The sequence below is a fragment of the Macrosteles quadrilineatus genome, unplaced genomic scaffold (assembly GCF_028750875.1).
Source record: "Macrosteles quadrilineatus isolate MER2022 unplaced genomic scaffold, UCM_ALF_1.0 Scaffold_5__1_contigs__length_97177068, whole genome shotgun sequence".
In the NCBI taxonomy this organism is placed as follows: Eukaryota; Metazoa; Arthropoda; class Insecta; order Hemiptera; family Cicadellidae; genus Macrosteles; species Macrosteles quadrilineatus.
The window spans coordinates 72,806,747-72,820,802 of record NW_026542598.1 but is presented as its reverse complement, the minus strand read 5'-3'; the positions used below and the strand labels follow the sequence as shown (position 1 = coordinate 72,820,802).

At 34.3% G+C, this 14,056-nt stretch overlaps 2 protein-coding genes across 2 annotated transcripts in view; one reads left to right on the top strand and one right to left on the bottom strand.

Annotated features, from left to right (window-relative positions):
* The window catches only part of LOC128993926 (E3 ubiquitin-protein ligase MYCBP2-like), a 572,029-nt gene that overhangs the window by 298,811 nt on the left and 259,162 nt on the right, over positions 1-14,056 (bottom strand). The gene's annotated exons all lie outside the window — the stretch shown is intronic.
* On the top strand, positions 1,524-12,795 carry LOC128993923 (uncharacterized). The gene is made up of 3 exons (XM_054418044.1): positions 1,524-1,620; positions 6,831-7,008; positions 8,898-12,795. Exons 2-3 carry the CDS (start codon positions 6,859-6,861, stop codon positions 10,155-10,157), a joined length of 1,410 nt encoding a protein of 469 aa, XP_054274019.1. The 5' UTR covers positions 1,524-1,620; positions 6,831-6,858; the 3' UTR covers positions 10,158-12,795.

Genomic DNA, 14,056 nt, shown 5'->3' with positions numbered 1-14,056 from the left:
ACTTCTATATAATTACTTAATAGTTCTTCAATCTGCGATAGTTATAAAATACCCCCGTCGCAGCAAACCTGCATACTAAGCGAATTTCCATTTACCCGGCTTGATTTCTACTAAAATATTCCCTATAAACTAGAATAGTTTATTTATTCTCCATAAGAATAACATGGGAATTTTAAATTTACAATTTTTTTAATTTTCTCCGTAGTCAATGAACATTCAAAAACACTTCAATATACTAAATTATTTGTTTTTTAAGCTCTTCAAAATGGTCTAGAGAGAAATTTAGAAATTTAAAGTTTTTAGGGTCAAAAATGAGAAAAACCTATTTTTACCCCATAAAACCCCCCATAAACCCCTGATCCCATGGTCCGATTATGCTGGTTCGCGAACTCGTTCGAATAAATGTAGGTTTACACGTTTGTACCAAATTTCATCAAAATCGGATCAATTTTGCTCGAGTTATCGCGCTAACGGACACATATATAAATATATATATATATATATATATATATATGAATTTGAACGGATGGTGTTTTTGGCCTCTGGGGACCTCAAAACAAAAAAGTAAATCGGTCCCGGGTCTAGGTCTTACCATGAGACCTACGGTAATAGCTTATTCCCTATATGGGAAATTCGCTAAAAAACAAAAAAACCGTTAAAAGTTATAAAAATAAATAAACAATGAAAATAAGTATTGTTGAATTCTACCTAATTTAGACACAATAGCTTTCCATGATATTTCCGTGAATGAAACAATAAGTTTTAGGTTCAGCCATTAAGCCAAATACAAACTAGATACAGTATTAAGCGAGTTAAGTGTCCAATCAAATTATTATTCTCGAGTCGGATAAGCTTGAAACTTTTAAATATTAAAACCAACTTTCAAAACTAGCATCATATTATTGTAATTGTTTAACAATTGTAATATATTACTTCATACAATTGACTTGTTAAAAGTGAATTAAAATTCCGTCTGTAAGAAATAACTTGTGTCAGCCTTTTATTTGAGAAGAAAATAATCAATTAAATGAGCCACTCAAAGTGTCATTTCTATATAAAATTCTATTTTTTCTTAGTTGTAATTGTTTTTACGGTTTATACATCATTAAGGTTATACAATAGGTTTCAATAAACTGTACTTGCAGTTTTGCTTGGTTAAAAATTTGGCACAGCCGACAAAAATCAGTAATTAACATTGGCTTAATCTGTCGAGGGTTCAATTATACTACGATCATTTTATTCTAAAGTTGTCAACAACTTTGATAGAAATAGAACGTCTGGTTCTGACCATAGTCAAAGCATGGATAAACAAAGTGGATACAAGAATCGGAAATATTACGATTAAAAGAATCAACTCACATTTCTGAACCAAAACCCGTGGTGAGAAACAATAAGGTTATTGAGAACTTTGGTGATAAGAGGTACATAGACGCGCCTGTGTGATAATATGATAACACACCGTACCAGAGAGTGGGGGGGGGCTCTCTCACTCCCTCTCTCTCTCACACACACAAACACTGCCACGACGTGTGACACCTCAGTAGTCAACAGTCAGTGTGTGCGTGACAAAGTGATAGTGTGTGCGACAAGTCATGGACCGACGGACGATATCAATCTAAGGTGAAATCCATTTGTCTTATGTTTTTGCTTGATCATTTCATATAAATATATGCTATAACTACATGGCTATCCCATAAATGAATAGGCAAGCATGTTTCTTCAAAATCTTTTTGCTCAGCTCGTTTACACATCGCAGGGAATATCTACACTTACCGGTACTGTAACATTTTCCTGTAAATGTGCAGAATCCCTTTCTGAATTAAAATAGGCTAAAAAATAAGCACACAAAATGAATTTAAAAAATTAACATGGACCATTATGGGTTATTATGGGTTGCCATGCTGGTGACGAAATAACACCGAAATGTAAACAGGAAATCAAAACAAATGGAATCAATTCTAATCACGTGTTTTATTTACAGCGTAAGGTGAAAATTGAGAAGTCTGTACATTACATCTTTTTGGTCAAGTTTTCGACCACTGGACGACCTCTAGTTATAAATTAAAATATAGGTACAACTTATATTTTTTTAAGACGTCAGTGAACCTCAGGGCGGTGGTGTGGCGGTTTGTTTGTAGTTTGTGAGCATAGTTTTAAAACCATAGTTTGTTTTTTTAGTGTTAACATAGATTTTACCCATAACAGTACGCTTTACATCTTAGTCAATTTAATCTTTCAAATATTACGCTGATGTTCTTATACTACAGAAATTGCTGGTAGATAAGTCAGGTTGTTAAAATAGGACGCGCATCGTTAATTTAACAGACACAGTTGTACAAAAATATTGGCTACATCACTCTAAGCTTTTGGAAAATATAAGATCTGCAAAACACCCTAAAACTATTACCAATGAACAGAATAAAATATTAACGATTAATAACTTAAGTAAGAACATCACCATAAACCATGACCTGTTAACTTAATTAATTCACGTTTTAACGTATTAATTAACGTAACTATGAGCTCAATTTGTATCAGTTTTTAGTTTAACAGGGAATGAATAATTATTTCTATTTAAATCAAAATAAACACAGTTAAATGAAAAAAAAACTCTTAGTAATGGTAAAGGCATGACAGGCTTTTTACCCATCGATATTAATAGAGAATCAATCCATGTCTGAGAACAATACTTTCTGTTCTAGCATCACGCAATTTAAGTTAAAAACTATTTATCATCAAAATTGCTTATTTCCTGGTTCAATACAGAATCACCATACCTTATCAGTATGAATCATACATTGCAATCTAGTATACATACAGCTGTATGACTACTTAACAATGTCGCTCTACAATTAAAAGAATATTGCATAGTTATAGTAACTCAAATGATTTCAACAAGTACTAGATGAATCAACACTTCTTTATTTTTGGTGAGAAGAATTGCAAACATGATTTCAACGAGGTAACATTTCCTTTATTTACATTGCTGTGCTTACATGTTAAGAAACTTTGTGTATTCGTTGCATAATTAATGTTTTTGTTTAATTTTCTTTTATAGTTGTAAATAGATTTTAGTTTTTATAGTTTATAGCCATAATTGAAACTCTATATCTATATATAAAGCCAAAAGTACCCATGAATCTTTGAGAAAACTACAAGTCACACCCCCATAAACCATATACTTAAAATGTTCGTCAGGATTAGAAACCATAAATTGCCCTTTAAGGTCGTAATTCTTTTCTAAAGGGAACTTTTCATATACCTAATCTTAAAAATACCTCAGCTGTACTTATTTGTTTGTTATTCTTTCAATTTATTACCTTATTAAAATCAGGTGTGATTATTTGTTTCTTTTTCTGTATTTTGTTTCTTTCAGGTTAACTTAACCAATCAATAGTTTTATTAATACTTATGATGTCAAACGGGGTGAAGCCCGTGGGCAATAGCTAGTTTACATAAAGACCGTTAGGTTATATATCAAACTATTATTATGTAAAGGCTTTTCTATTTGACAACATATCACTTCCATAAGCCCAATATAATTATAAACCCAAATTTAAATTTCGAAACTCCTTACCTTAGATTAATGATTTTGGTTTTTCGTGGAGATCAATGTTTTGGGTCCAACGAAATGTGTATTGACTAAAATAATTGTTGACTTAAATGCAAGTTAATCGAACATAAATACCTATAACTGTCTATTTGACTGATCGACGAATACCCGGACTTATTTCAAAGTCCTAGGCCGCTTTGGGCGGCTTATCACTGGACTCTTATCAACTGGAGCGTCCAGGACTAGACGTTCCCTCGGGAACTCATCTGCCGATACAATTCCCAACTCGGCTGACAACAGATATCCAGTTCAATACTAATCCGGCCAAACTGTTGAGGGACTGACTTGAGTATAAAACACTGGGGAAGACGAAACAATCAAACCAAGTAGAATTTGCCAATAATTACGTATAGATGAGTCCAACCGTCCAACGCATTTTCTGTATTTAAGGTGACTGAAGAAGTATGTAAGCTGTTTTGGAAGAGGAAATATTATTTAAAAATCGAATTTAATATTGAGTAAAATATACAATTTAAATTTGTTAAAATTATTAATCTTCAATTTAAAAACTTGCATAAATAGTTTTTACAAACTGTAATGAGCTAAAACATAGTGTGCTACAGTCTACGGTTCTATTTTCTCTCAATTTTTGTAGTTAGTAGGCCTATATTCAAAATACTAGGTTTCACTTGATTAATGTTTACGTATTAGACAGAATCGATCATTTTCATCAGAACCCATTGACAATGGCTCAAAGGACCTACGTAATGTTTTATTCTAAAACTGGCAACAATGTTTAGGAATATAACGTCTATCACTATCAATGGTCAAAGCTAGTATGCACACATACTGTCAATATAAGGTCACCATCGATTCTAACCAACATTACGTAGTAAATACTTTCCAACGTCTGCATACAGACATTGTATTATACCGTACACGTACACGATTCCTCCATGTGTGCAAGCGCATCACGCGCAGCTTGGCCTTGAGACTTGTATACACATTCTGTTAACATGGCTGTGTTGATACTGCGCAACCCAGACCTTACAGTTCAATAAATATTATGTTGGAGGTGTTAAGATGCTATAGGAATAATAATAGTGTGGCTTCTTAAGTTATACACTTCTCTTTTTTATGCAACGCATTGCAAAATCATCGTAATTTTTAGGAGAACTAAAAAATCTACTCATTTTAAAATTATTCATCACAAACATACCAGGGAAGTCGCGAAAATCATCCCTAATACACTCCTTTTTCCCTTTCTTTCCATCGATTGCGTGTATTTATCTCTTTTCTTTCCCTTTTACTTCGGTGTTAAAGTTTTTTTGGTTCAGTCTTTATAACCATTTTGACAATAATGCAAATTCAAATGGCGATGGAGCATTATTTTTAAGAAGTAGGGGTAACTGTTTCTTTTTCTATGAGGGGTAAACGGAAAGAGTTGCGCTCTTTCAATTACTTGGTATTCAAAAACTCTCACTCGATATAAAATACATAGAATTTCGCACCCCTTGTTACGAGTACACCCCTCGTACATATTTCAACCCCTGAACAACTTACGTGAAAGACTAGGTATCTTTTAAACTAGGTTAGACTAAGTTAGCCAACACTAAACCTAAATTTTAATTTTGCCACAATTGAACCAAGGTTGCACATATGGATCTCTGAGTGTTTATTCAGTGATAACATTATCAGGCGCGCGTGACCTTGGCTAACCATGCGTCATGCGTCACTTGAATATGAGCAATAATTTAACCGTTATTTATCAACAGAGAATTAAAACATACTGCTTTATACAATAGCTCAGAGTAAGTTTAAGAGTTTTTGTAATTCTTTAAATCTGTCAATCACAATGGGTTTCTATTGCAATCAATCATAAGGAATGTAAACAGATAATATCCTACTAATATTATAAATGAGAAAGTTTGGATGTGTATGGATGTATGGATGTATGTTTGTGACAAGTGAACGCGAAAAATACTGGTCGGATTGGACTGAAATTTGGCATGATGATAGCTCACATTCCCGATTAACATATAGCCCCCCCCCCCCGAGTTAATATTCTTATTTCAAAAATCCTTTCGGGCTCCGTCCCAGTGGCTCTGGAGTTTCCCATGTTAACCTTAAGAGAAATTGAATTATTGAATCTTAACAGCTGTTTCAATTAAACAAGTTGGTTCTGTTCTATGATGTTCAATAGCATTAAAGTTACAAGGATTACCAACAGGGTGCAGCACTATTATTTCTTTTACATTTATGACAACAACTAATTTGCAACCAAAAGGTGAGTGAGCGTAGCGAACGAACTTCAACCTGGAGGCGAGTTAGCGCAGCGAACGAGCTCCAACCTAAAGGTGAGTGAGCGTAGCGAACAAACTTCAACCAGGACGTGATTTGAGCCATTTGAACGAGATAATCTTGAAAATTAAGAAGTTAAACGGGGCAAAGCCCGCGGGTTACAGCTAGTATTATATAAAAACGCATGGTTAACTACAAACCGAAAACTAGCTATTGAGTAGGTCAAGGGAGTAATATGTGAAATTACCAAGTTTTTAATCAATGCAAAATATGCTTCACAACCCTCTTTTTGGGAAAAATACTATGTTTAATGTCTGCGAATCGTGAAAACTTACAAATAAAACTGAGTATTATAAAGAGTAAAGGCACCGAAAGCCGGTACAAGTATCTAGAGAAAAGATGAGTTGTGTTAATAATCACTGGATGTCGATTTAACAAATTTCAAATTGTCATTAGTAGTTTACATGATTTTAACCCTGTTTCCCAGCATTATTCATATGCTAGCCTAAATTAATAGATGTAAAACATTGGTTTGTGAACTAGTAACGCTGCGATTCAAGAAGTTCTAATGAGTACCAGAGTCAATTGTACCAGCCGGTACCGCGTGTATTTTATTCATTGGGCGATCCACTTATTTATTGAACCGATTTGAACTTTTTGTGTATAACAAGATTTTTCTTAAAGTTTAACATGCACATAATATACTTATTTTTACTACAACCAATTTTATCCTGAAGAAAGTGGACACCCCTAAACGTATTGAAAGCTAGTATTACAATCTAGCCACGCATGGAGGAACCTACGTGGTCCTCATGACAACATTATATATTTTTTGTTTACGAACTGACCCATTTAGCTGGCTGTCTAGTAAATCTATAAACTATCCGTATAGACACAAATTTCTGTTGCTTTAACAACTACACGAACTCTGATATTGTTTGCTGTTGCTTAAGACCTATTTGCATTTTTTCCACAGAAGATGAGGAGCCAGCTAGCCAGATGAGATGGTGGTTCTCTCCCAGTGGCTGTGGCTCACTGTCGGCTGGCTCACGTGGACCGTGCCCGGCTTAGACGCTTCACTCTGCGATTCTGGCTCACAATGTAACTGTAACCTGGGCAAACTTACGTGCGACTGTTCCACGTCCTTTCTCAAGGTAAGACTATTAAACTTAAGTTAAATATAGGTTACAAACGAATTCCTTCAGCTTTAGAATACCATCGGGGCAACTGGAAATTTGCAATGTAAACTTCTATCATCAAGTATGATTCAAGAAAGTATTTACATATTTATATCTTAAAAAAAGACACAGAAAAATTATAAATAGGAATGAACAAAGAAACGTATAAATTGAACTTGTACCAGCCAGTACATAAACGGTGACTTAACTTTACCGTGACGTTTCAGAGTTTCGCCACCAAATTTTTAGAATTTCACCAGGAGAATAGTCAAGAGTCAAAGTTTTGTCGGCGAATGTTCGGAGGCTCACCGAAAAGTGTTTAGAGCTTCCACCGTACTTTCCGTACAGAATTTTAAGAGCTTCACTGGCAAACGTACAAAAGGCTTTAAAGTCGTCCGATGCACTTTCCGTGAGCGTTTAAACCGTTTCTTTGCCATTCGCTAGTAAGTATGCATATTTTGAAACAATATATGTTAAATGAAAAAAATATCTTTGATTAATTCCCATAGACAAAATTTTAGACTTCAAAAACTGCAGTTGTCCGGAGGATACTTTAAACTTTACTTATACTCTATACTTTAATATCTGAAATGGCGACCATACGAAGGTAGGTATTTTAAGCCAAGTATAGAGATGAGTAGGATGAGTGACGCGTTCTTGTAGACTTGTTACTGATTAAGGCCGAAACGTTCCTTAGACAGGACTGTTTTTAACAAACTAATTAACTAACTGAAGACATAGGTTAAGAAATTATAGGCTAATTAAAATTTTCAGAACCCGCTTTGAATTCAACTATAAAGAAATTTAAATTCATATATATTTTCTCAGGACCAGCTTTGAGTGCAACTATAACCAGTTTGCAATCCACAAATTTACCAGGTAAATCTGATTCCCCCCCTGAAACACAATTGTCGAGGAGGGGAGCTTTGTTGGCAACAACGCGACAGGTGGCCAATGTAATGTCGCAATATTGTACCTCGGGGACTGGACTGATCCTAATCACGGTCCGACCTCCATTTCACGCTCTCCTGACGATGGACACCCGAAACAACTGAAATACTGACAATCTGTCTCGTTTATTTCTAAACTTTATCACCATGTTGTTTATTTGTGTCAACGGTTGGTGATCGTATTCAGCGGAAAACCACAATGTCGTATGAGTTTGACAATGATCGGTGCTTGTACAAATCTATTACCAATGTAACATATTTTATACATAGGTATGTGACTATTTTTTGCGTGAGTGTAGATATTTCGTTAATTTTTAGAAGTATTCAGTTAGGTTAGTATGAGAAATGATTATCTACTTCAATATTAAAAGTTTAGATTAAAGCTCGATTCACACATATCAGTCTAGTCACAGTTTAGTCTTCGTTGCATCCGCTATTCCTCTCAACTTTCCGTCAGTTGGTTTCAGTCAGTATTCCGTATCTAATGTGTACAGTGATGCAGAATTGTTTAATTAAAATCCTATATTATATCAAATTTTCATCGTCCATCTTGTTGATTGTTACAAACAGTACTTAAAATGTATACACAATCCTTTAAATAAGAAAATAACTATTTTCTAACCTCAAACACGTCCGTCAGGCGTCCGAACAATCCAAAAACATCGATGGAAAGAAATCTGAAATTGGCTGACGGACGCTGAAAGAGCGACTGAGAAACCAGCGCCAGATGAATGTAGATAACGCAATACGAAATCCATTAAAGAATATTTTGGTTGACTGTGACACGACTGATATGTCTGAACTGTGACGTGCCGTAACTGATAAGTGTGAATCGACCTTTATAATTGTATAGCGTTCAATAACGTAACTGTTGACAATGTAAGTTGAATCTTGTAACGCAGTTCGTTGTTGCAGGAAGTGGTGCTGAAGAAGACGTCTCTTGATCCAACCCTCAGCAGCATCAGTATAGCCAACTGTCTCCACGTGCATGTGCAGCCCAACGCTCTATCACACTTGCCTAGTTTGCAACAAGTCAGTGTTGCCAACGTAAAACAAGTTACTTTAGAAGAAAACGCCTTCAGTTGGACCACGAGCACTCCACAACAGCACCACACTGGACTTGTGATTAACATAACGAACTGCAACATCAACCGTGTTCCTAGTTACAGTTTCAAAGGCTTTCTCCGAGACATTTTGCTCAAATCACTCAATATTTCTCACATCAACAGTTACGCTTTCAGCTCAATCGATCGAGCAGAAAGAATCGAATTTCGTAATGTAAATATTTTAGAAATAAGCACGCAGTCTTTCAAACAAATTTCCGTGGAGTTCCTATCCCTGTTGGACACCACTTTAAACATTCTACCTGAAAGAACTATGACAGAAGTCACAGTGCGTCAAGAAGTACGTTTGGAGTCGTTAAACATTAGTAGGCTAGAAAGTTCAGCGTTGAAAATAAACTCACCGAGAAACTTTCGACTAACAAATTCTAGAATCGGTTATGTAGAATCAAATGCGTTCGAAGTAGGTACCAAAGGGGACGTTTCAATACACGAAAACGTGTTTTCCCATTTAGAAAGCCTCGCTCTCGCAGGGTTCCATGTAGAAGAAAACTACCTCGAAGAAGCTGGCAAACAGGATTTCGTTTTCGAGAACAACACTTTGATCGAATTCGAAAACGAGTGTCTAAAACTGAACACCTCCGGTTTTGATCCGCGGTTGGATTGGATCATGTTGAAACAAAAGTGTTCTTGTGACAGTGCCATATTGTGGGTAAACACTCTAGTCGTATACCCTAACATGCGTTTACCCATAGACAAACTTCTCTATTGCCTCAATCCGACGGCGACCAGACTCAGTGACTTCCGAAGACTTTACTGTAACGTCGCTAGGTTCAGTGTATTCGCTGTGGTCGTCGGTGTAGTTGTGGTTGTGGGAATCGTCTCTGTGATCTTATTAGTAGTTTATTGTGGAATTCGCAAGAGAGGGAAGAAATACATCAACGTTCCCACGAACAACTCGGCGCTGCGAGCTCCCGAAGACAACAAACGCCACATGTTGGTGGTTCCTGACGGGAAGACCTACAGGGAGACAGAGCTTCATGTCATATTCGAGCATGCTGAGGCCATCAAAACCACCAACTTCGTCAAAGGGCCTGATGAGCCCAACGGATAATACAGTAAAACCTACAGGGATGTTATGTGATAAAACTTAATGGTTATTTGTTAATAAGTTAATAAGTGACAAGATAATACGCTTATTTTAGACCTATCTAAGAATGTTAAATTTAATAGTTTAAGTTTTATAATAAAAAAATAATAAAAAATACCAGAAATGTTTTACTAAGAAAATAAGTAACGGCTTATTGAAGTGAGATTTTATAGTAAAATCATGTAATAAAGTATAGATATCAATTGACGACTTATTTTTCTCGAAAGAATTATTTTAATATTTATTAGGTACTATTTATCGGCATATAGCTTATAGTTTTAAAACAAAGGAACTATGTACAGTAAAACATACTTATTACGATCATTACACCCGTAGTTTCTCGTTTTTTTTCATTATGGCATAACGAAACCGATCGTTTATGATTGTTTGATAGTTAAAAAAACACCTACAGATGTGTTTATAATTTTGCGTGTTTAGATTTTATTGTAAACCAAAGTGAAGTATTAGATATTTCAAAATTATGTTGAAATATATTTATATTATGTTTTACTGTATAATATTTCCTGCTTTACGTTGTAATGTACCTCAAAGTGTAAATGTAAAAAAATAAGTTCTGCTATACTATCAAATAATAAAATTGTATGCAGTTTTTAATGTTTGCTGTGAATTTGCTTAATTACTGACAAAGCTTTTAAGTACACCAAAATCATGATTTATTATAATGTCAAATCTATGTATGAACAAATATTCTTTAAAGAAATCTAGTTAAGAATATTTATGACATATTTATGGGTTAGCCAATAATATTTTATAAAAAGTACATTTGTAAACCAATTGTATATGACGTAAACATGTAAATTTACGTAAGTGACTAAGTAAGCTTACTAGTAATATACATTTTCTCCAATATTTTGCAGACACAACTAATTACAAGTATTAACCCTGGATACAACGAATATGCTTTTGAATCTGTTGCAAACAAAAACAAACTGTTTTGATATCTGTTTCATGACCAGTTGTCCAACAATTCCATGTTGTCTACAAATGTTTGTTTCAAACTCAAGAGCAGTTTTCACAGTCAGGGCTTTATTGTTTGGTAAAAAATCCCAGATATTAAACTACAGTTACCAAATAAATGAGCCTATTTCACTAACAGGATTTTAAAAGTGTAAAAATTGCATCAAACGAAGAATTTCTTAAAATCTTCACCAGCAGAAAAGTAGTTCATAAATTTAATGGACCGATCCATAATAATGTTTAAATTACGTACTACGACAAATTTATGGTAATTGAGGAAGCAAGTTTTTCTATCTCACATTACAGAATATTATCTTGCATATCCTTTTCACTCATTAAGGAAGGGACGGGCTGTATATAATTTCTCCCTAGAGAAGAGTTTTTATCCACCAGCGTAGGTCACGTGATGTTTATTCTTATGTTTACGTTTGTCCGGCATCGGTCGTTCACCCTACCTACCCTTGTGTTTACATTCTAACACATTGGAATGTATTGACTGGCGTAATGTACTTGGTAGTCAGTTACACTAGTTGAATATAGATTTGATAAATTGATTCAAATACTTAAAGATGATTTTTTTTAGCTTATTTTAGAAATTAAATTATTAAGTCATAGGAACACAGTTCTTTATCCATCTATCATCTTAGTGGTTCAGCTGAATTCAACGTTAAGGTATTCCTTTTCTGGTTGATCTAGGGGGCTATTACTCATGGTTTTAACTAGATTTAAACTATTTTTAGTAAACCAAGCTACATAATTTTATCCTATTTTTGTCCTTCATGATTTTATAACCAAAGAGTAAAGGATATGTTTTAAACGTTATTCTCCTTCCAAAATTTTTAAAGATTAGTCTATGTCACCGTACTCTAGCCCAGCAAATCGTATAGAAAAAGCTTCCAATCTCGCCATAGGATAAGAATAATATAGAGTCAATCTATATCAAAAGTCTATATCAAGAAGCCTACTTGATATAGACTAATCCAAGGTTGATACTAGTACTTTGATTTACAGTGTGAATGTACTGCAAAATTCACTATCACCATCATTAATTTACGTATTTTTAGTTTGCAGTATCCATAGTCATCGCTCCATAATAAGTGGTTCATGTTATTACGACCTTTAAGCAAGTTGACATCCAAACAAACAATCTTTTGTCGCATTCCTGTGTAAGGCAACAGATAAAAAATTATTCAATCCGTTATAGATCAAAATTTTCTCATAATCATACGCTAAACAACATTTGTATGGGTAGTATGTATCTTATATACAAATGGCTGTAATGTGTAGTGGAAACTAACAGCTAGGCTTGTGCTGAATTTAGCTGCTAATGTGCTAAAACGCAGCTAAGGTTGCTGATTATAGCGTCTGCTGCTGTACAATACTTAGTACATGCAGTTTTGCTGAGCTGAGTAACGCCCATAGAACTACAACACGCCTACTGATTCTATTTTTCGGTGGTCAACAAAAGAACTAGGAATGCATCAAAGCAACAGTATCATGAAATTGAATTCAAATTGACTGTTTTCTTATTTCATTGCAAACCTTAAAATAATAATGCTCCACTCTTACAGCGATAAATATCTTTAAATTTTTGGATTGATGTTCTCAACCAATGTATATTTTCTAACTACCAACCTACCCCAATAAATGAACTTTTATTGGAATTAAATTATTTGCCACATTAAAGATTAACAATACTTTTGTTAATTTGTTTTCCTAAAACCACATTTAACATTGATAAGTATCAGGATAGTATTATTATCAATCACTCTACGGTTGCTAAGTAGTAAGTGGGTTAGGTATACTTGGTATTATAACTTCCGAGGTGAAAAACTATTTTAACAAATTTAAATGCTAACTTAGGAAACTTAACAAAAGTTTAAATAATAGAACTCTAGATGTATAAAACCACCAAAACATTTAGTATAGGCGTTAAAATGTATATAAAAATGGAAAGATGTATACAAAAATAGTGTTTTTGGCCTCTAGGGACATCAAAATGAAAAAAGTATATTGGTCCAAGGTCGTGCCACCTACGGGAACAGCGACTTCCCTTTAGGGAAATTTAAATTCGCTAAAAAGTTATAGTAAATGTATAAACACAAGAAAAACCATGGAAAATGGCAAAAAACATACTAAGTGCGATTTCAAACACATATCAGTAAAGTCAAATACGATTACCAAAGTTTATTCACATACAATGTAAATCCTGTTTTACAAACTACACAAGCTACTACCAGGTTTGGTTCTATATTTAGACCTGCATTAATTAGTTAGGCAAACAAGTCTCTGTGTAGTGAGACTTTACAAAACGCCAAGAGATGTTTGCAAATGTCATTCAGCAGACTAAAATAGCTCTGGCAGACTTTGGTGATCCCTATAGTGCGTAATGCTGCATGAATAGCACAATGTCACGGTCACAGTATACAATACTGCAACACAAGAAAATCACCTTTTACTGGTACCACCAGTATTTACATTTACATTAATCTTTCAATGTAAATTTTACTATGCTCATCATTGTGTTGTTTGCACGATAAAAACATAATTGCAACGTATAAAAACGGGATTTCAAACATTTAAAATGTAGTTGGTATGATCCACTAAAAATTTGTTTTGAAATAGAATACTCGTACACCTTTTTGAGTGCTAATTATTTGAGTATTGAATTCCCATTAAAATTATGCACCTTGTTAACAGTTTGTAAACTAGGTTCTTATCCAAAAACCTTTTCAGACAACAACATTTCTATTTTCGCATCGGAGATGGTCAATTTCAAGCAAATGGTGTTTAGGAAATCACAAAATTTTACAGTCCACTTGAGAAAAGTTTTAAAAGAGCTTAAAAACTATGACACTTAGTAAACGTATGACAGAATGATACTT

Bases quoted from the DNA above. Each gene is read 5' to 3' on its own strand.
- LOC128993923 (XM_054418044.1), top strand. From the start codon at position 6,859: ATGGTGGTTCTCTCCCAGTGGCTGTGGCTCACTGTCGGCTGGCTCACG. The intron at 7,009-8,897 runs GTAAGACTATTA...TCGTTGTTGCAG, and splicing joins GTTCCACGTCCTTTCTCAAG to GAAGTGGTGCTGAAGAAGAC.